We start from the raw sequence: 20,541 nt of genomic DNA on the forward strand, positions 1-20,541 counted from the left end.
TTAAACGGACTTAAGTGTTTGGGAGGATATATCTAGACACAGGATAGTTCAGAGAGTGTTTAGCACACTTGCCATCATTGCTCACTCCTTTTGAGTATTGGAGTTGGGACATCATTTGGAGGTTCCACATGATGTTGGTGAGACTTCTGGAGGACTGTGTCCAGTTCTGGTCGCCCTGTTATAGGAAGGATATTGTTAAGCTAGAGAGATTTACCAAGATGTTGCTGGGAATAGAGAGTCTGTGTTTAAAGGAGAGGCTGGATAGAACTCCTACAGTGTGGAAGCAGGCCAATCAACCCATCAAACTCAGCAGAGACCCTCCAAAGGACATCCCACCTAGACCTACCCACCTGTCCTAGTAACCCTGCACTTCTCATGACTGATCCATGCAGCTTGCACATCCCTGCACACTATGGGGCAGTTTAGCATGGCCAATCCACCCTAACCTGCACATCTTTGGACTGTGGGAGGAAACCCACGCAGACACGGGGCAAACTCCACACGGGGAGGCACCCGAAGCTGGAATTGAACCCGCGTCCCTGGCGCTGTGAGGCAGCAGTGCTAACCACTGAGCCACCGTACCGTCCACAGACCCTTTTGACTGGAGTGTCCTTTATAGAGGTTTATAAAATCATGATCGTAAATAGATAAGATGAATAGCAGGTGTCTTTTCCCAAGCCGGGGATTTCAAGCGAGTATATTTTTAAGGTGAGAGGAGAAAGATTTAAAAAAAGAAATGGGGGCTTTTTTTTAAAGAGTGTGTGGAATGAACTTCCAGAGGAAGTGATGGATGTGGGTACAGTTACAATGTTTAAAAGACATTTAGATAAGTCCATGAATAGGAAAGGCTTGGAGGGATATGGGCCAAGCGCAGGCAGGTGGGACTGGTTTAATTTGGGGCTAGCCTGGACTGATGGGACCGAAGGGTTTGTTTCTGTGCCCTATACTTTAGGGGAGTCATAAAATAGGGAGGAGGCTCATGTAGAGACCAAGTGCCAACAGGGCTCATTGGGGCTGAATAGTCCGTTTTTGTGCTGCACGTGGGTAGGTATCACCTCTATAATGGTGCTGACTCCACCCTCCGGCTTGTGTTACGCTGTCAGCTCGCTTTGACTCAAATCTGACCGTGGCCTTTGTTTCGCCATTGCTGCCAGGCAAAGAGAGGAAGATGCCACGCCTCCTGACCCACCAGAAACGCAGCAGGCCTCGAAACCGAACGTCCAACCTGAACCCTCAACTCCGGCCAGTCAGCCCACCAAACCTTCAGTGATATCGTTTCCGCTCCCTGAACCCCGGGTGCCCTATCCCCGCTTTTCCTCCCTCTGTGAGAAGGACCAACGAACTTATGTGCAGTTAATGGAAAAATACAAGAACGTGCAAAGAAGTGGGCGGATATCGAGAAAAATGATGACCCATCTCGCACAATATTCTGTGAGTAAGCTGAACTGCGCTTGTGAATGTTAAGCCGTCTGGTTTTGGAGATTATAAATTCTGTGTGTTGGCTTTATTCTCAGCTGTCTTGAGCCCATCAGCCATTAGGTTTTATCATGTACACCTTCCACACACTTTCCTTCCCAAACCTTCTCAAAAAAAAAGTATCCATAAGTAACAGGGCGGCACACTGGTTAGCACTGTTGCCTCGCAGCACCAGGGACCCGGGTTCAATTCCAGCCTCAGGTGACTGACTGTGTGGAGTTTGCACGTTCTCCCCGTGTCTGCGTGGGTTTCCTCCGGGTGCTCCGGTTTCCTCCCGCAGTCCAAAGATGTACAATTCAGGTGAATTGGCCGTGCTAAATTGCCCGTAGCGATAGGTTCATTAGGGGAGTAGGGGAATGGGTCTGGGTGGGTTGCTCTTTGGAGGGTCGGTGTGGACTTGTTGGGCCGAAGGGCCTGTTTCCGCACTGTAGGGAATCTAATCTAACTGGAATTGTAATGCTTCATATGGGACTACCTGCCGTATTCTGTGCTGTCAGCACCTCCTTCTGTCCTTTCTCCCTCCATACTGGAGCTCAGCACCAGCGTGTAAGAGCAGCACCGCATCTTTCATTTGGCAACTTGCAACACATCATACCCAGATCCACAATTTCCAGTGATAATTTCTGCTCCATTTTGTTTCCTTTTGATTGTTTTGTTTTTTTGCCTCCCCTTTAATTACAAAATCACCCACCACCAGGTGAGAGTCCAACAGGTTTATTTGAAATCACAAGCTCTCGGTGCGCTGCTCCTTCACCAGGCCAAGTCCACATCGCCTGACCAAGGAGCGGCGCTCCGAATGCTTGTGATTTCAAATAAACCTGGTGTCGTGTGACTTCTGATTTTGTCCACCCGAGTCCAAAACCGGCTCCTCCACATTTAATTACTAACGATACGTGCAAAGACAGTGGCTTGTTTTTCTCAAAGCAGGAGTTGGCCATTTAACCCTTCAAACTTGTACTGCTTTGAGATCGTCCCTGATCTTCAATCTGCGCTCTGCTTTCCCACACTATAAGACATTATTGACTCTGTCTTGAGCCCACTGGATGGCTGAACTCCCACAGCCTTCTGAGGTACGCAGCCCGAATGGGTCTGGGTGGGTTGCACTTCGGTGGGTCGGTGTGGACTTGTTGGGCCAAAGGGCCTGTTTCCACACTGTAGGGAATCTAATCTAAATTGTAATATGACGTCTTCACACTTATATTCTAAACTCTTTGTAATAAAAGCTAATGTGCCATTTTGTAATTACTTACCGTACCTGCACGTTAGCTTTGTATGGACACCCTAGTCCCTCTGAACACCAGCATTTCCCAGTCTCTTGCCATTCAAACTTGTTTTGCTGTTCTCCTTTGCCAGCCAAAGAGGGTAATCCCCTCTCCTTTCCCCATGTTATATGTCATTACCATGTGCTTGCTTGGCTGCTTCATCCAATCCAATCCTTTTGTAACACCCTTGATGCTTACTTTCCCCTCTCACTTTGTGCTGTCATGATTTTTGAATCTCTGTTTGGAACATAGTTGATGAATTTGTTATGTATTTGCGTTAACTTAGGGTGGGCGGAGGCTAATGTGGACCCTAAGTACCAATGTAGACCAGTTGGGTCAAGTAGACCATGTCTGCACTGATTGTGTACTTTCCCACTGCTGTCCTATTTCCTTTGTCAGTATTTTCAACAGGCTCATCTGCTCTTCTTCACCATCACTGTTGACTATGTTTCCAATCTAGTTTCCCTCTCACATCATTTGGTTTGCCTCTCGCTGAGAGTATTTAATGTTGTAATTGTGTGGGCATCTGTTGCAGGAGCTGAAGAATATTATATGGAATGAACTGCCGGAATTTATGAAATATCTGCAGAATGTGGCGAGAGTATGCGCTGACGATTACAATATCATCTGTCCTGATGCTCTCCATTACGCTGAGGTAATAATCTCCGAGTCATTCATTATGGACCGGACCGGACCCCCTCAAAATATAATAAGGAGGTCACCTAGATTCTAACGTTTTCTTATTTTGAATGTAAATGTACAGTGCCTGTTTCAGATGCGATGTGACTGATCGATGCTAAGCAAAAAACAACTTATTTAAATACTGTAGTTAAAAATCCAGCCGAAGGAAGAGCAATTTAGAATACCTTAACTCTGTTGGAAAACTTAACAGAATAATAGAGACAGTACCTATTACTAATTAACTGTTCAAATACAGTAAACACACAAAAGGCAAGTTCAGACACAGATTCTCGCATGCAGTTCTCCAATCCCAGGAGGAAAAACCATCAAGAGAAAGTTCAGAGAGAGTAGCAGCCAGGAGACTTCCACTGAAGCTCCCAACTCAGTTGAGACCTTAATATTTTCTGATGCTACTGAAAAACTTGAATCTACAAATCCTAATCTTATAGAGATGGACCATTCTAAACAAAAAGGTAAAAACAATGACTGCAGATGCTGGAAACCAGATTCTGGATCAGTGGTGCTGGAAGAGCACAGCAATTCAGGCAGCATCCAAGGAGCTTCGAAATCGACGTTTCGGGCAAAAGCCCTTCATCAGGAATAAAGGCAGAGAGCCTGAAGCGTGGAGAGATAAGCTAGGGGAGGGTGGGGGTGGGGATAGAGTAGCATAGAGTACAATAGGTCAGTGGGGGAGGAGATGAAGGTGATAGGTCAGGGAGGAGAGGGTGGAGTGGATAGGTGGAAAAGGAGCTGGGCAGGTCGGACAAGTCCGGACAAGTCAAGGGGATCATGTTGCTGGAGGTTAGAAACTAGGATGAGGTGGGGGAAGGGGAAATGAGGAAGCTGTTGAAATCCACATTGATGCCCTGGGGTTGAAGTGTTCCGAGGCGGAAGATGAGGCGTTCTTCCTCCAGGCGTCTGGTGGTGAGGGAGCGGCGGTGAAGGAGGCCCAGCACCTCCATATCCTCGGCAGAGTGGGAGGGGGGAGTTGAAATGTTGGGCCACGGGGCGGTTTGGTTGATTGGTGCGGGTGTCTTGGAGATGTTCCCTAAAGCGCTCTGCTAGGAGGCGTCCAGTCTCCCCAATGTAGAGGAGACCGCATCGGGAGCAACGGATACAATAGATGATATTAGTGGATGTGCAGGTAAAACTTTGATGGATGTGGAAGGCTCCTTTAGGGCCTTGGATGGAGGTGAGGGAGGAGGTGTGGGCACAGGTTTTACAGTTCCTGCGGTGGCAGGGGAAAGTGCCAGGATGGGAGGGTGGGTCATAGGGGGGCGTGGACCTGACCAGGTAGTCACGGAGGGAACGGTCTTTGCGGAAGGCAGAGAGAGGTGGGGAGGGAAATATATCCCTGGTGGTGGGGTCCATTCTAAACAAAAACCCCACGGCCTCCCAAGCTGTTTACTCAGGTGGTCTTAACCAGGCAGCTCATGGCCTCTTGTTAAAAAATCACCAGGACAAAATAACCTCTTCAAGCTACACCATTGTCACATACTGAACTATCCAAACCTGCTCCCAAATGGAGCTATATTTGCTTTTTCTCCTACTTTGTAACTTGGGTTTAAATCCTCCCATGGTAGCTACTGGAATTTAAGATCAATTGGAAGCTTATCGTAGAAGTCCACACCCTTCAGAGGATAGTGTGATCGTATGTGACAGAGATAAGGATGGACAAGGCCACAGAGGGAGTTTATAACAAGGATGTTAAATCTAAATTTGAGGCTGTACTTGCCCAGGAGCCAAAGTCTGTCAGTGAAGACCAGGGTGATGGGGACAAGGTGGAGACACGTGCAGCAGAGTTGTGAATGATCACATTATTCCAGCTGTGGGCAGGTCCAGAAATGTATTGGATCCATAGGGAATGAACTTCCAGCAGAAATGGTAGCTACAGGTACAGTTACAACATTTAAAAGACATTTGGATAGATATATGAATAGGAAATATTTAGAGGGAGATGGGCCAAGTGCAGGCAAATGGGACTAGTTTAGTTTGGGTAACCTGGTCAGGATGGGCGAGTGAGACCGATGAGTCTGTTTCTGTACCATATGACTCTGTGTAATGGTGACCATGAAACGATTCCTTTTCCCTAATGTTTTAGGAGAAGGAATTCTGCCCATCCTCAACTGGTCTGACCTAGCCTATACAGAGTTGTACAGCACAGGAACAGAATCTCCTGCTGAATCATTGTCCTGGTTTTCCCTGAGAAAGCTGGTCTGAACTATGAAGAGTATTGGTAATCTAAGAGATGTCTGAAGTTCCTCGGGATTGTTGGGGCAGAGCAAAGGTTTGAAGAAGATATCAGAAGAATTCCCAAATCCCACTCAACAGGAATTGTGTGGGCACTGGGTGAAGGTTTACTGGAGCTGGAGATAAGCATGGTTAAATAGCCAGTGGCCACTCTCTGTACACAGTTACCTTTTGGTGATCTGTAGTGAGGAAACTTTACCCAGTGAGAGCTATGACCTTGACCGCACAAAATCAGAATGGTCCTGATTTAAGGAACCCAGTTCTATGATTTCCCCCACTTTGAATAGAAGCACTAATCCACTGTTTTGTGATGGATTACTTACATTGAAAGAATGAGGAAAACTGCATCAGTCTTTGGCGATCTAATATAAAGTGAATGAATTGATGAAATCTGTTGGAAACGGTTACAAGTGAACCTTCCATTCATGCTGGTTTTGATCTCTGGAAGAAATTCCAAGCCTCTGATTCTGGTATTTGTTTCATTGATGTCAACAAATTCTAATCAGTAGCTATCAAGTTGTTTGATTTAATTCATTGAGTTTCCCTTTGAAAGGGTTTTGCCTCCTCTGGTTGGGAGATTTACATTCCAGTCACTGTGTAAAAAGTGGCACAGTGGTTAGCACTGCGGAGTAACAGTGCCAGGGTCCCAGGTTCAATTCCCACCTTGGGCGACTGTCTGTGTGGAGTTTGTACGTTCTCCCCGTGTCTGTGTGGGTTTCCTCCGGGTGCTCCGGTTTCCTCCCATCGTCCAAAAATGTGCGGGTCAGGTGAATTGGCCATGCTAAATTGCCCATAGTGTTAGGTACATTAGTCAGAGGGAAATGGGTCTGGGTGAGTTACTCTTCAGGAGGGTCGGTTTGGACCTGTTGGGCCGAAGGGCCTGTTTCCACACTGTAGGGAATCTAATCTAATCAAATACCTTCTGATTACCCCATTGGATTTCTTTGTAAGTATCTAACCTTTGCAGTTCCTCCTTGTCCTCCTCCTGGATCCGGCCACTTTCACCAGTTTCCAAGGCTCGAAAATTAATTGCAAGTGAGACGCCTTTGAGACGACCAGAATGGGTATTGGAGATGCACTTGAGGGTGCATTCTCTCCTTTTCTCTTGTGGTCACCCTTTCCCTTTCAGTTTGCACCTCCTGATCTTGTAGGGTGCCCGTGTCCTGAAATGTACAATCCATGATGCTGTTAGCCTCATGAATGCACCTCAATGCCCCAGGCTAAAGCTGAGTCTCTAAAACCTGGAGCTAGAGCTGTCCCAGGCAGAGGTACCTCTTACACATAGTCATTCACAGCAGCAGGAGAAGCCAGGGCGTCCTACAGAATACAGGATGTGATGCTGGGCTGGAGTTCCCCAAGCAGAACTAACTCAATATAAAATGGACCTTTTGGTTTCATTGCACTCTCCCTCCTGCTTAGGCATAGACTAGAAAAATCTTGTTCTTGTTTATGTCCTGAGTCCTGCTCATGTCTGAGAGGTGCAGCTGCATAGTTCCTTGAAAGTGGAGTTGCAGTGGACAAAGTGGTGAGGAAGGCATTTGGTACGCTTGCCTTTGTTGGTTAGTCCATTGAGTATAGGAGCTGGGATGTCATGTTGCAGCTATACAGAACCACTTTCAGTAAACTGCATACAGTTCTGGTCACCTTCTATGGGAAGAATGTGTTTAAACTTAGAGTCATAGAGATGTACAGCACGGAAACAGACCCTTCAAACCAACGTGTCCATGCTGATCAAATATCCTAAATTAATCTAGTCCCATTTGCCAGCATTTGGCCCCTATCCCTCCAAACCCTCCCTATTCATATACCCAACCAGATGCCTTTTAAATGTTGTCATTGTACCAGCCTCCACCACTTCCTCTGGCAGCTTATTCCATACATGCACCACCCTCTGCGTGAAAAAGTTGCCCCTTAGGTCCCTTTTAAATCTTTCCCCTCTCACCCTAAACCTATGCCCTCTAGTTTTGGAACTTGAAAGGGTGCAGAAAAGATTCACAATCAACTAATGGCAGAGTCAGAGGCTTGGAATTTCTTTCAGAAATCAAAACCAGCATGAATGGAAAGTTCACTTGTAACCATTTCCAACAGATTTCATCAATTTGTTCACTTTATATGAGATTGCCAAGGACTGAGTTTTCCTCATTCTTTCAAAATAAGTAATCCATCACAAAACAGTGGATTGGTGCTCCTGTTCAAAGTGGGGGAAATCATAGAACTTTAATATTATCTAACTACCTTAAATCTGGACCATTCCGATTTCATGCCATCAAGGTCATAGCTCTCACTGGGTAAAGTTTCCTCGCTACAGATCACCAAAAGGTAATTGTGTACATAGAGTGGCCACTGGCTATTTAACCATGCTTATCTCAAGCTCCAGTAAACCTTCACCCCGTGCCCACACAATTCCTGTTGAGTGGGATTTGGGAATTCTTCTGATATCTTCTTCAAACATTTGCTCTGCCCCAACAATCCCGAGGAACTTCAGACATCTCTCAGATTACAAATATCAGATTACAAATACTCTTCATAGTTCAGACCAGCTTTCTCAGGGAAAACCAGGACAATGATTCTGCAGGAGATTCTGTTCCTGTGCTGTACAACTATGGATTGTGGCATCGGGAAAGGCTGAATAGGCTGGGGCTATTTCCCTGGAGACTTAGGGGTGACCTTTTCGAGGCTTATAAAATCATGGGGGCCATGGATAGGGTAAATAGCCAAGGTTTTATTTCCCAGGGTAGGGGAGTCCAACACTAGAGAGCATAGGTTTGAGGGGAACGTTTTCTCATAGAGTGTGGCATGTATGGAAGAACCTGCCAGAGGTAGTGGTGGAAGCTGGTACAATTACAACATTTAAAAGGCATCTGGATGGGTACATGAATAGGAAGGGTTTGGAGGGATATGGGCCAAATGGGACATGGTCGGATTGGGATGTCTGGCTGGTGCAGACGAGTTGGACCGAAGGGTCTGTTTGTGACTCTGTGACTCTTAGATTGTGGCAGTAACTTAATTCTCCTGTCTGTCACCTTCATTAAGCATGGGCTGCCTTGTTGATCATAAACCAATCTAACTTAGCCTTGGATAGATTTGGTGGCCCAACAGTTTCTCAGTCCTTGTTCTGTTTCTGAGGTGAGGATTGAAGATTGAGATTGGCTTTGAAATTTAAACATTTTTGACAGCTTAACGATCTCAGCCTAGTTGTGTTTGGATTTAAAACTCACCCTAAAGTGTTGATGTCTAGCTTGGTGTGTACTATTAAACAAACACCAGTGGCCCCATGTAAGGTTATTGAACAAAAGGAAGCCACTTGGCTCCACATCCTTACCTTCTACCCATAGCCCTACAAATTAATCCTTGCGTGTGTGTTCAGTTGCTATAGAAACTGACTCCTCCATCTTTTCAGGACACCTGTTCCAGATCTAAACACCCTTATATGTGGGTCAACTATCACCTCACTTGCTTCTCGCACTGTTTCACTTCGAACATAGAACAGTACAGTACAGGAGCAGGCCCTTCAGCCCACGATGTTGTGCTGAACATGACGGCACGTTCAACTTGTCCCTTCTGCCTGCCTGTGGTCCAAATCCCTCCATTCTTTGCGTATTCACGTGATTATTTAAAAGCCCCTTAAATGCCCCCTATCTGCCTCCACCACCATCCCTGGCAGCACGTTCCACCTTACCTGTCACTGTGTTTAAAACAAAATCTTGTCCCTCACATCTCCTTTCAACTTTACTCCTCTTGCCTTAGAAACATACCCTCCAGTATTGTTGTTTATTTTAAGCTGGAGAGGGTGGTGCTGGAAAAGCACAGCAGGTCAGGCAGCATCTGAGGAGCCAGGGGAGTCGATGTTTCGGGCATTCCTGATGAAGGGCTTTTGCCCGAAGCGTCGATTCTCCTGCTCCTCGGATGCTGCCTGACCTGCTGTGCTTTTCCAGCAACACGTTCTTGACTCTGGTCTCCAGCATCTGCCATCCTCACTTTCTCCTAGTCGGTTGATTCTAAGCTAAAAACTGATGCTTTTTTGAAGAGGAAGAAGTTATTGCTGTATCAGAATTTCTCAGAGATTTAATCCCTATTACTTAGTGTCTTCAAGGAAGCAACCCCAAATTTCCCTTGTGTCTCCATATCACTGAATTCTCTCATTTTTGATATTATTCTATTAAATTTCATCTGCACTCCCTCCTTTGTTATTACATCCTTCCTAATGTTTGGAATCCAACATTGGACACCATTCCCCAGTTGAGCTCTAACTTGTGTTATAAAGATTTAACAGTAATGTCCTTGTTATCAGCATCCCCCATTTACAGAGGTAAGTCGTCCTAATATTGTGGGAGGGGCAGAGTAGTGGCACCTTAACATTGAAAACGCAGGTCACAGGACTTGTTGCAGGTACTTCAGAATCTGCGGTTGTCAGGAGATTATGCTTGAATGCAGAACAGTATAATCGAATCCCTACAGTGTGAAAACAGGCCATTTGCTCCATCTAGTCTATGTTGACTCTCCAAAGAGCGTCTTGCGCAGACCCACCCCCACGATCCCTGTAACCCTGCAATTCCCATGGCCACTCCACCTCGCCTGCACCTCTTTGGACTGTGGGGCGAAACTGGAGGAAACCCACATAGAGAACGTGCAAACTCCACACACCCAGTCCCCTGAAGCTAGGATTGAACCTGGGTCCCTGGCACTGTGAGGTAGCAGTGCTAACCACTGAGCCACTGTGCTGCCCTGAAGTTTTATGCAGGTGTGTGGGTACATGTGAAAGCCAAACCAGCTTCATGGTGTTCCGTGGTCTGTTGGGATTTGCAGAGCACATACCTAAAATTGACCCTTGTACTTTATTTGCAGGAGGTTATCATGGCAAAGAATGAACTTGTGAAAAGTTATCCTGAACTTTACACTGTCTCCGAAACGATCAGCATTATGGGAGGTAAATTCATCCCAGACCTGGCTCTCCAACTGGAAAAGAAGCTCCTGTGCCTGGTAAGCCATGACCTGAATGTCTCCTCGTGCTTGATGCTTGTTCATGTTTATTGCAGCTTCCCTTGTCCGTCCCAGCGCTGAGGGCTTGATGGAGGAGTCAGAAATAAACTGTTCAATAATGTTCTACCTTTCGGAGGGATTGCAGCACAGAGCGAGAGAAAGCAAGACAACCATCCCGCGACATGTGCGCCCGATCCTCAACCAACCCTGAGTTGATCTGATCCCGTTTTCTAATGAAGCCTCACCTCAAAATAATTCCTGTCGCTGAATGCCAGGGTCGTGACTTCTGTCTTGTCCTCAGGATCGAAGTGGTTACGAACCATCCCTACATGCCTAAAGAATCTGGAGATTGGGTTAAAGCTTGTTGGGCACGCGTGTGTGGCATTGAGGAGCAAGCGCGTTCATTTAAATAGAATTGCAGTCAATCTCGTCGGGGATCTTGGTGCAGTGGTATTGTTTGAGCGTGAGGTCCTGGTTCAAGTCTCACCTACTCCAGAGGTGTGTAATAACACCTCTGAAAAGGTTGATTAGAGACCATCAACCCCATACAATTTGTTGATCGTCAGTGCATTCTATTTGCCTGCCTGTAGACATGGTTTTCAGTGTTCTGCTCAGATATTCTCCCATGCAGTCTCCACTTTCCCCTTGAGAGAAGGTCTTTAAATAGTTTGCGCAGGCAATTCAATGGGCGGTATTTATCTCAGATCAAAAGTACAGGCCCTTCAGTCCTCAAAATTGTGCCAACCTTTTATCCTACTCTAAGATCAAGCTAACCGACATACCCTTCATTTTACTATCATCCACGTGCCTATCCAAGAGTCGCTTAAATGTCCCTAATGTATCTGACTCTACTCCCACCGCTGGCAGTGCATTCCTCACACCCACCACTCTGTGTGAAGAACCTACCTCTGACATCTCCCCAAACCTTCCTCCAGCCACCTTAAAATTATGAAGGGATTGAACAGTGCAGTTGGAGTGAAGGACTGGCAAGGGGAATTTAAATGGGTAACCACCCTGTAAGAAGAGTTGAGACAGCAGATGGTGGAGCCATGAACTTTAATCATGGGGAGGCAGTAGCCAGTGGCATTATCACGAGACGATTAATCCAAGATCCTGGTACGTTTCCAGGGACCTGGGTTCAAATCCTGTCATGGTGAATGGTAGAATTTGAATTCAATGAAAAAATCTGAAACTGGGAGTCTAATGGTGACCATAAGAAACTATTGTCGATTGTTGGAAAAGCCTATCTAGTTCACTAATGTTCTTCAGGGAAGGAAACTGCCATCCTCACCTGGTCGGGCCGACATGTGACTCCAGAGCCACAGCAAGTGGTTGACACTTAACAGTCCTCTAGGCAATATGTACAATCCTAGCCAGACACACCCACAGCCCGAGAAAGAATAAAATGAAGTTTCCAAAAAGAGCCAGAGATGAGAAACCTGATGACCATGCTCTTGTTTTTAAATCCATCGACGTATGGGTGGGATGTTGAGAGAGCAGCAGTCTGATTGTGTAAGGTCAGCTGGATTGTAGAGGACTGTTCTTATGGTTTATGAATTGGCTTGAGTTTAATGGATATGTTAAAGAATGTTGTATTGATGAAAAGCCAATGCATCGAAAAAGAGATGGTGATGGCGATCATGAGGAAACATGATTTTAGTGATGGAGTCATACAGCATGGAAACAGACCCTTCGGTCCAACCTGTCCATTCCAATCAGATATCCTAAACTGATCTAATCCAATTTGCCAGCATTTGGCGCATCTCCCCCCTAAACCTTTCCATTCATATACCCATCCAGATGCCTTTTGAATGTTGTAATTGTACCAGCCTCCTCCACTTCCTCTGGCAGCTCATTCCATACACACACCCACCCTCTGCATGAAAATGTTATCCCTCGGGTCCCTTTTAAATCTTTCCCCTCTCACCTTAAATCTATGCCCTCTATATTTGGCCTCCCCATCCTAGGATAAAGACCTTGGCTATTCACCCTATCCGTCCCTTCATGATTTTATAAGGTCACCCCTCAGCCTCCGACGCTCCAGGGAATACGGCCCCAGCCTGTTCAGTCTCTCCCTGTAGGTCAAACCCTCCAACCCTGGCAACATCCTTGTAAATCTTTTCTGAACTCTTTCAGATTTAACACCTTTCCTATAACAGGGGGAACCAGAATTGAACATGGTGGAAACAGATTTGGTAGTAACTTTCAAGAATTAGATACAAACTTTTTGTGCAGACCATTGAAAAAGAAGTGGGAACGGGGTAATTAATAGTTCCACCAAGCCTACTAGGGAAGACGCAATTCTGGGTTTGGTGATGTGTAATGAGACAGACCTGGTTAGGACGTGAAAGTGTAGGAACCACTCGGGGGTGGGGGCAGTGACCATAATATGATAGAATTCACCCTGCAGTTTGGGAGGGAGAAGCTGGAATCAGATGTAACAATTTCAATTGAGTAAGGGTAACTACAAAGACAGGAGGTGAGGAGCTGGCCAGAGTTGGAAAGGGAGCGTAGCAGAGAAGATGGTGGAGCAGCAATGGCAGAGGGTTCTGGGGGTAATTCAGGAGGCCCAGCGGGAATTCATCCCAAGGAAGAAGGAACAAACTACGGGTAACCACGGCTGACCAGGGAAGTCAGGGACAGCATAAAAACAAAAGAAAAAGCACACAATGTGGTGAAGGTGAGTGGGAAACTAGAGCATTGGGAGCCTTTTGAAAACCAGCAGAGGATAACTAAGAAAAGTTGTAAGGGGACAGAAAATGAAATATGACAGTAAACTAGTTAGTAATGTAAATGAAGACTGGAAGAGCTTTTATTTTTAAGCTATCTAAAAGATAAGAGAGACACAGGTGAACATTGGACCACTGGAAAATGAGGCTGGTGAAGAAGGAATGGGAAACAAAGAGATGACAGAGGAATTGAATAGGTACTTTACATCAGATTTCACACTGGAAGGCAGCAGCAGCATACCAGAATTCCAACGGAGTCCGGGAGCAGAGGTAAGTGTGGTGCTGGGGAAGCTTCAAGGCCTGCAGGTGGATAAATCGCCATATAGACTACACCCAGAGCTCTGAAGGAGATAGCTGAGGAGATTGTCACCAACACCTCCGCAATCTTTCAGCAATCACTGGTGTCAGAGAGGGTCCCAGAGGATAGGAAAATGGCTAATGTAACAAGTCTGGTTAAGAAGGGAGGGGTGCAGAAGAAGGGAAATTATAGGCTGGTCAGCCTGACTTCAATCATTGGTATGATTTGAGAGTCCACCATTATGAACGATGAGATTGAGAAGTACTTGGAAGAGTATGGTAAAATAAGGCTGAGTCAGCACAGCTTCGTCAAAGGGAGATCATGCCTGATGCATCTGCTAAAATTCTTTGAGGAGGTAATAAGCAAGTTCAACAAAGAAGAACCAGTAGATGTGATCTATTTGCATGTTCGGAAGAGGCTTGAAAAGGTGCCGCACAGGAGGCTGCTCAATAAGATGAGTCCATGGTGTCTGGGGCAACGTACTGGCATGGATAGAGGATTGGCTAACTGTCAGAAAGCAGAGAGAGGGGATAAAGGGGTGTTTTTCAGGATGGCAATCAATGAGTAGTGGAGTTTGGCAGGGGTCAGTGTCGGGATCACAATTATTCACGCAATACATTAAAGGTCTTGAACGGAGGGCATTGTTGCTAAATTTGCAGATGACAAAGGTAGTGTGGAGGAGGTAAGGAGACTGCAGAAGGACTAGGACAGGCTACGAGAGAGGGCAAAGAAGTGGCAGATGGAATACAGTGTGGGAAAGTGTGAGGCTATGTGCTTTGGGCAGAAGAGAGGTTTAGACTATTTTCTAAATGAGGAAAGACAACTCTGGAACACAAAGGGACTTGGGAGTCCGAGTTCAGGATTCTCTTAAGGTTAACATGTAGGTTAAGTAGGCAGTTCTGAAGGAAAATGTAAGGTTAGTGTCCATTTTGGGTATGAATGCAAGAGCAGAAATGTACTGCTGAGGCTGGTCAAACTATCTTTGGAATATAGTGAGCTGTTCTGGACACCATATCGAAGGAAAGATGTGCTGGTCTTGGAGAGGATCCAGAGGCGGTCCTCGAGAATGATCCTGGGGACGAGAGCCTTGTCATTATGAGGAACGGTTAAGGACTCTGGGTCTGTATTTGATGGAGTTTAGAAGGATGAGGGGGGAGCTCATTGAAACTTACCGAATACTGAGAGGCCTGGACTGAGTGGTTGAGGAGAACATGTTTCCACTGGTAGGAGGGACCACTTTAGAACTGAGATGAGGAAGGATTTCTTCAGCCTAAGGGTGGTAAATCTGAGGAACTCATTGCCACAGAGGGTTGTGGGCTAAGTCATTGAATGTATTTAAGACAGCTTCTTGATTGGTAGGGGAATCAGAGGTTACAGGAGAATGGGGTTGAGCAACGTAACGTCAGCCGTGATTGAAAGGCAGAGCAGACTGAATTGGCCAAGCAGCCTAATTCTGTTCCTAAATCTTGTGATCTTATGCTGTATTATTCTGTGATTTTATGATCAGGATGTTGAACAAAGACTACAGTGTTTCAGAATATGGCAGTTCTGTCACCAATGGACTTATTTGCAGGATAATGCTCCCAATTTCTACATGTGGTGTGCCGGCCTAGCAGCAGCAATGCGACAAGTGAAAACTTTGTGGCAGTGTACTTTCGGAAAGAATTGTTTTACATATTGTTCAATGTGTCTGAAATCCTGAATAGGCTTGACCAGGTGAGAATGGAAGCGATGGTTCTTCTTGTGGGTCAGTCAAGATGTAGGGGGCGCTGTTTGTAAACTTCAGGGTTGCCCCTTCAGGACTGAATTACGGAGAGTTCGTTGCTCTCCGAAGATTGTGGGACTTTGGAACTTAGAGCCATTGAGTAGTTTTAAGACAGAGGTGGACGGATTTTCATTTTTTTAGAACATAGAACAATACAGCGCAGTACAGGCCCTTTGGCCCTCAATGTTGCGCCGATCCAAGCCCACCTAACCTACACTAGCCCACTATCCTCCATATGCCTATCCAATGCCCGTTTAAATGCCCATAAAGAGGGAGAGTCCACCACTGCTACTGGCAGGGCATTCCATGAACTCACGACTCGCTGAGTAAAGAACCTACCCCTAACATCTGTCCTATACCTACCACCCCTTAATTTAAAGCTATGCCCCCTCGTAATAGCTGACTCCATACGTGGAAAAAGGTTCTCACAGTCAACCCTATCTAAACCCCTAATCATCTTGTACACCTCTATCAAGTCACCCCTAAACCTTCTTTTCTCCAATGAAAACAACCCCAGGTGCCTCAGCCTTTCCTCATACGATCTTCCTACCATACCAGGCAACATCCTGGTAAACCACCTCTGCACCCGTTCCAGTGCCTCCACATCCATCCTATAGTATGGCGACCAAAACTGCACACAATACTCCAAGTGTGGCCGCACCAGAGTCTTATACAACTGCAACATGACCTCAGTACTCCGGAACTCAATTCCTCTACCAATAAAAGCCAGTATGCCATATGCCTTCTTCACCGCACTATTTACCTGGGTGGCAACTTTCAAAGATCCCTCTGCTCATCCACACTACCAAGTATCCGACCATTAGCCCAGTATATTTTTGTTACTCTTACCAAAGTGAATCACCTCACACTTAGCTACATTGGACTCCATTTGCCACCTTTCTGCCCAGTTCTGCAGCTTATCTATATCCCGCTGTAACCTGCCACATCCTTCCTCACTGTCTACAACTCCTCCGACTTTCGTATCATCCGCAAACTTGCTCACCCAACCTTCTAGCCCCTCCTCCAGGTCATTTATAAAAATGACAAACAGCAATGGTCCCAAAACAGATCCTTGCGGAACACCTATTTGTTAGGGGATTGAGGGTTAGTGAGGGAACGTAAAATTCAAAGCACAATTAGATGACCCATTATGGGACGGCACAGTGGCTTAGCGGTTAGGACTGCTGTCTCACAGCGCCAGGGACCCAAGTTCGATTCCCGCCTTGGGCAAATGACTGTGTGGAGTTTGCACATTCTCCTCGTGTCTGCGTGGGTTTCCTCCGGGTGCTCCGGTTTCCTCCCACAATCCAAAGATGTGCAGGTCAGATGAATTGGCCATGCTAAATTGCCCGTAGTATTAGGTGCATTAATCAAAAGGAAATGGGTCTGGGTGGGTTACTCTTCGGACGGTTGGTGTGGACTTGTTGGGCTGAAGGGCCTGTTTCCACACTAGGGCATCTAATTATCTTATTGAATGGCAGGACAGGTTCAAGGGGCCAGATGGTCTACTCTGCTTCTGTTTGTGTACTTTTCGTGGAAATTAGTATGATGGTCTTGTGGGTTTTTTTTCATTAAATGTTTTTGTTAGCCTTTATTAATTAAAGGTGATTGCTGACCGTGCATCTGTCTCGTGTTCTCTCTCCAGGGAAAGGCTTCATTTCTGCGAGTACCAACTCACGTTACCTTAAACCAGTTGTCAACAGATTATAAAACGATCACTGCGTTTAGTCCTCCCTCAAAGCGGGTAGCTGCTTGTCAAGCCGTAAGTTCCTTCGACGTGGTGAATGTGCTTTTAATATTAATAATTAGCAGCTTGCGAGCAAATTCTCAGAATCGGCTAAGTATTTTTTCCATGTCCTTTAGAGACTTATTAATCTCGAGGGTATTGTACAGAGACTTGAGAAGAGATTTCACCTTCTGTTGAAACTGGGTTTGTTGACTCAAGGTGAACTTGAATGGGACACAGTGGCACAGTAGTAACGCCATTGGAGCTGTTTTGTACTCGCCTGGGCTTGTGTACTGGGACGTGGGTTTTAATCCCATCACGGCAGCGTGTGAAATTTCAGTTCACTCAATAAAGTCTCTTAATATTTGGCTAGTTTTCAGTTATTTTGATCATGAAACTATCTTTGATTTGTCATAGAAACCCATGCCATTTACACATTTTCTTTAGGGAAAGATACCCGTCATCTTTATTCCATCTGGTTGACACTTATATCAGAGTAAGTGATAGATCAGAGTAAGTGGAGGCTGGTTTAATTACGACATTTTAAAGGCACCTGGGTAGGTATAGGAATAGGAAGGGTTTAGAGGGATATGGGCCAAATGCTAGCAAATGGGACTAGATGTATGTAGGATCAGTACTGAGACCGCAGCTTTTTATAATGTATGTTAATGATATAGAAGATGGTATTAGCAATAACATTAGCAAATTTGCTGATGATACTAAGCTGGGTGGCAGGGTGAAATGTGATGAGGATGTTAGGAGATTACAGGGTGACCTGAACAGGTTAGGATAGGTTAGGTGAGTGGTCAGATGCATGGCAGATGCAGTTTAATGTGGATAAATGTATGGTTATCCACTTTGGTGGCAAGAACAGGAAGGCAGATTACTACCGAAATGGAATCAATTTAGGTAAAGGGGCAGTACAGAGAGATCTGGGTGTTCTTGTACACCAGTCAATGAAGGTAAGCATGCAGGTACAGCAGGTAGCGAAGAAGGCTAATAGCATGCTGGCCTTCACGACAAGAGGGATTGAGTATAGAAGCAAAGAGGTTCTTCTGCAGCTGTACAGGGTCCTGGTGAGACCACACCTGGAGTACAATGTGCAGTTCCGGTCTCCAAATTTGAGGAAAGATATTCTGGCTATTGAGGGAGTGCAGCGTAGGTTCACGAGGTCAATTCCTGGAATGGCGGGACTACCTTACGCTGAAAGACTGGAGCGACTGGGCTTGTATACCCTTGGGTTTAGAAGACTGAGAGGGGATCTGATTGAGACATATAAGATTATTAAAGAATTGGACACTCTGGAGGCAGGAAACATGTTTCCGCTGATGGGTGAGTGCCGAACTAGAGGACACAGCTTAAAAATACGGGGTAGACCATTTAGGACAGAGATGAGGAGAAACTTCTTCACCCAGAGAGTGGTGGCTGTGTGGAATGCTCTGCCCCAGAGGGCAGTGGAGGCCCAGTCTCTGGATTCATTTAAGAAAGAGTTGGATAGAGCTCTCAAAGATAGTGGAATCAAGGGTTATGGAGATAAGGCAGGAACAGGATACTGATTAGGAATGATCATATTGAATGGTGGTGCAGGCTCGATGGGCAGATTGGCCTACTCCTGCACCTATTGTCTATTGATATCTGGTCAGCATGGATGAGTTGGACCAAAGGGTCTGTTTCCGTGTTGTACGTCTCTCCATGACTCTCTGTGACTCCAAACCCACAGCAATGTGGTAGTCTCTGAACTGCCCCCTGAAATGACCCAGCAAGCCAATCCGTTCAAGGGCAGTTAGGGATGGGCAACAATTATTGTTCTTGCCAGTGATGCCCCCAGCCCATGAAATAAGAATCATTCATTTTAAAGTAATCCATTCTGCATGCTTGAATGTTGAATTTCTTGGGGCTAAGTCGGAGATTGGGGTTGATTGAAGCACAGGACCTTTATTGTCGGGTAGTTTAGGCTGGAGTCTCCAAGTACTGAGTGTTGCAGGGGTTAGAGTGAAATTCTCTGCCAAGTACAGAATTAGAATGGGAAATGTGTGCACGAAAGTATGATACATGGTGACAAGGGTTTATGGATGGGGTTTGGACAGATTCTCAGCCCTGATTTGATTGGGTAGAAAATCACGTTGTTACTTGTTACGAACATTTATTAGCTAAAATATAATAAGAGCTCAATGTTTATTTTTAATGTGATATGAAAATTGCATCAAGTTTGTCTTATTAGAATCGTAGAATCCCTCCAGTGTGGAAACAGGCCATTTGGCCCGGCAAGTCCACACCGACCCTCCAAAGAGTATCCCACCCAGACCCATTCCCCTACCCTAATACGTTATTATTGATGATTTAAAATTTGTGACAATTATTCCTGTTCCTCCACAATCTCTCAATTTCTGCTCATCTGGTGGATCCGTGATTTCCACCACCTTCCATTAGTGGCTGCCCTTCAGTAACTGGGGCTGTGAGTTCTGGAGTTCCCTCCATAACTGCCTCTCCATGTCCTTCCTCTTTCAAGATACTCCTTAGACTCCACCTCTCTGTCCAAGTTCTTCCTGTTTCCTGTCTTAACGTTTCTTTATGTGGCAGTACCAAATATTGTTCAGTATTGCTGTTGTGAAATGCCTTTATTAACCCGTAAAGGTGCTATATAAATTCAAGTTATTCCAACGTGTGAAATATTTGTTTGTTATGACGTGTTGCAGGAAATTAGCAATGATGAGAATGCAGAGAAGTTGAGCGTGAAATATGGAGCGAAGGTGTCTCTCACCAGTCAGGCGTTGTTCACTCTGTTGAATAATTGTGCACCAAACTATACAGAACCCTGGGAAATTCCAGTGCATGTGAAAACTGTCTCTGGCAAAGGTATGCCTCTTATCATGTTTCCTAATTGCACTCCAATTATGGAATTGTTACTTTGTTCTTCGTCCTTGTTTAACAGATCAGGTTGGTTAACATACAGGATCATTAGTTACTGGTGAGGTGAACTGTCTGCGTGGAGTTTGCACATTCTCCCTGTGTCTGTGTGATTTTCCTCATTCTCCCTGTGTCTGTGTGATTTTCCTCTGGATTCTCCTGTTTCCTTCCACCATCCAAAGATGTATAGGTTGGGCAGAATGACCATGTTAAATTGCCTATCGTATCCAGGGACTCGCATGGGAAATGCAGGGTTATAGGGATCGGGTTGGGGTGTGGGTCTGAGTGGGATGTACTTCAGAGGGTCGGTGTGGACTCGATGGGCTGAATGACCTGCTTCCACACTAGAGGGATTTTATAATTCTACCTTTTGGTTTTCAGGGGCTCCTTTTATATCCTCAACTAACCGCTTTACTAGTCAATGTGGTCAAATAGTAACCATACCTTCAGTATTTGTGCTTACATAC

General features: G+C 45.6%; 1 protein-coding gene across 2 annotated transcripts in view; it reads left to right on the top strand.

The window, feature by feature from the left end:
• Positions 1-20,541, top strand: part of ice2 (interactor of little elongator complex ELL subunit 2) — a 166,322-nt gene that overhangs the window by 67,994 nt on the left and 77,787 nt on the right. For both annotated transcript variants that reach the window (XM_043680584.2, XM_043680585.2), the window contains 5 exons: positions 1,155-1,431; positions 3,274-3,393; positions 10,515-10,649; positions 17,087-17,203; positions 19,864-20,023. In XM_043680584.2, coding sequence (XP_043536519.2) covers positions 1,155-1,431; positions 3,274-3,393; positions 10,515-10,649; positions 17,087-17,203; positions 19,864-20,023 — 809 coding nt within the window. The remainder of the gene's footprint in view (positions 1-1,154; positions 1,432-3,273; positions 3,394-10,514; positions 10,650-17,086; positions 17,204-19,863; positions 20,024-20,541) is intronic.

Source organism: Chiloscyllium plagiosum, unplaced genomic scaffold (genome assembly GCF_037043375.1).
Source record: "Chiloscyllium plagiosum isolate Xiang-an unplaced genomic scaffold, Cpla_swu_hap1 HiC_scaffold_42, whole genome shotgun sequence".
Lineage (NCBI taxonomy): Eukaryota > Metazoa > Chordata > Chondrichthyes > Orectolobiformes > Hemiscylliidae > Chiloscyllium > Chiloscyllium plagiosum.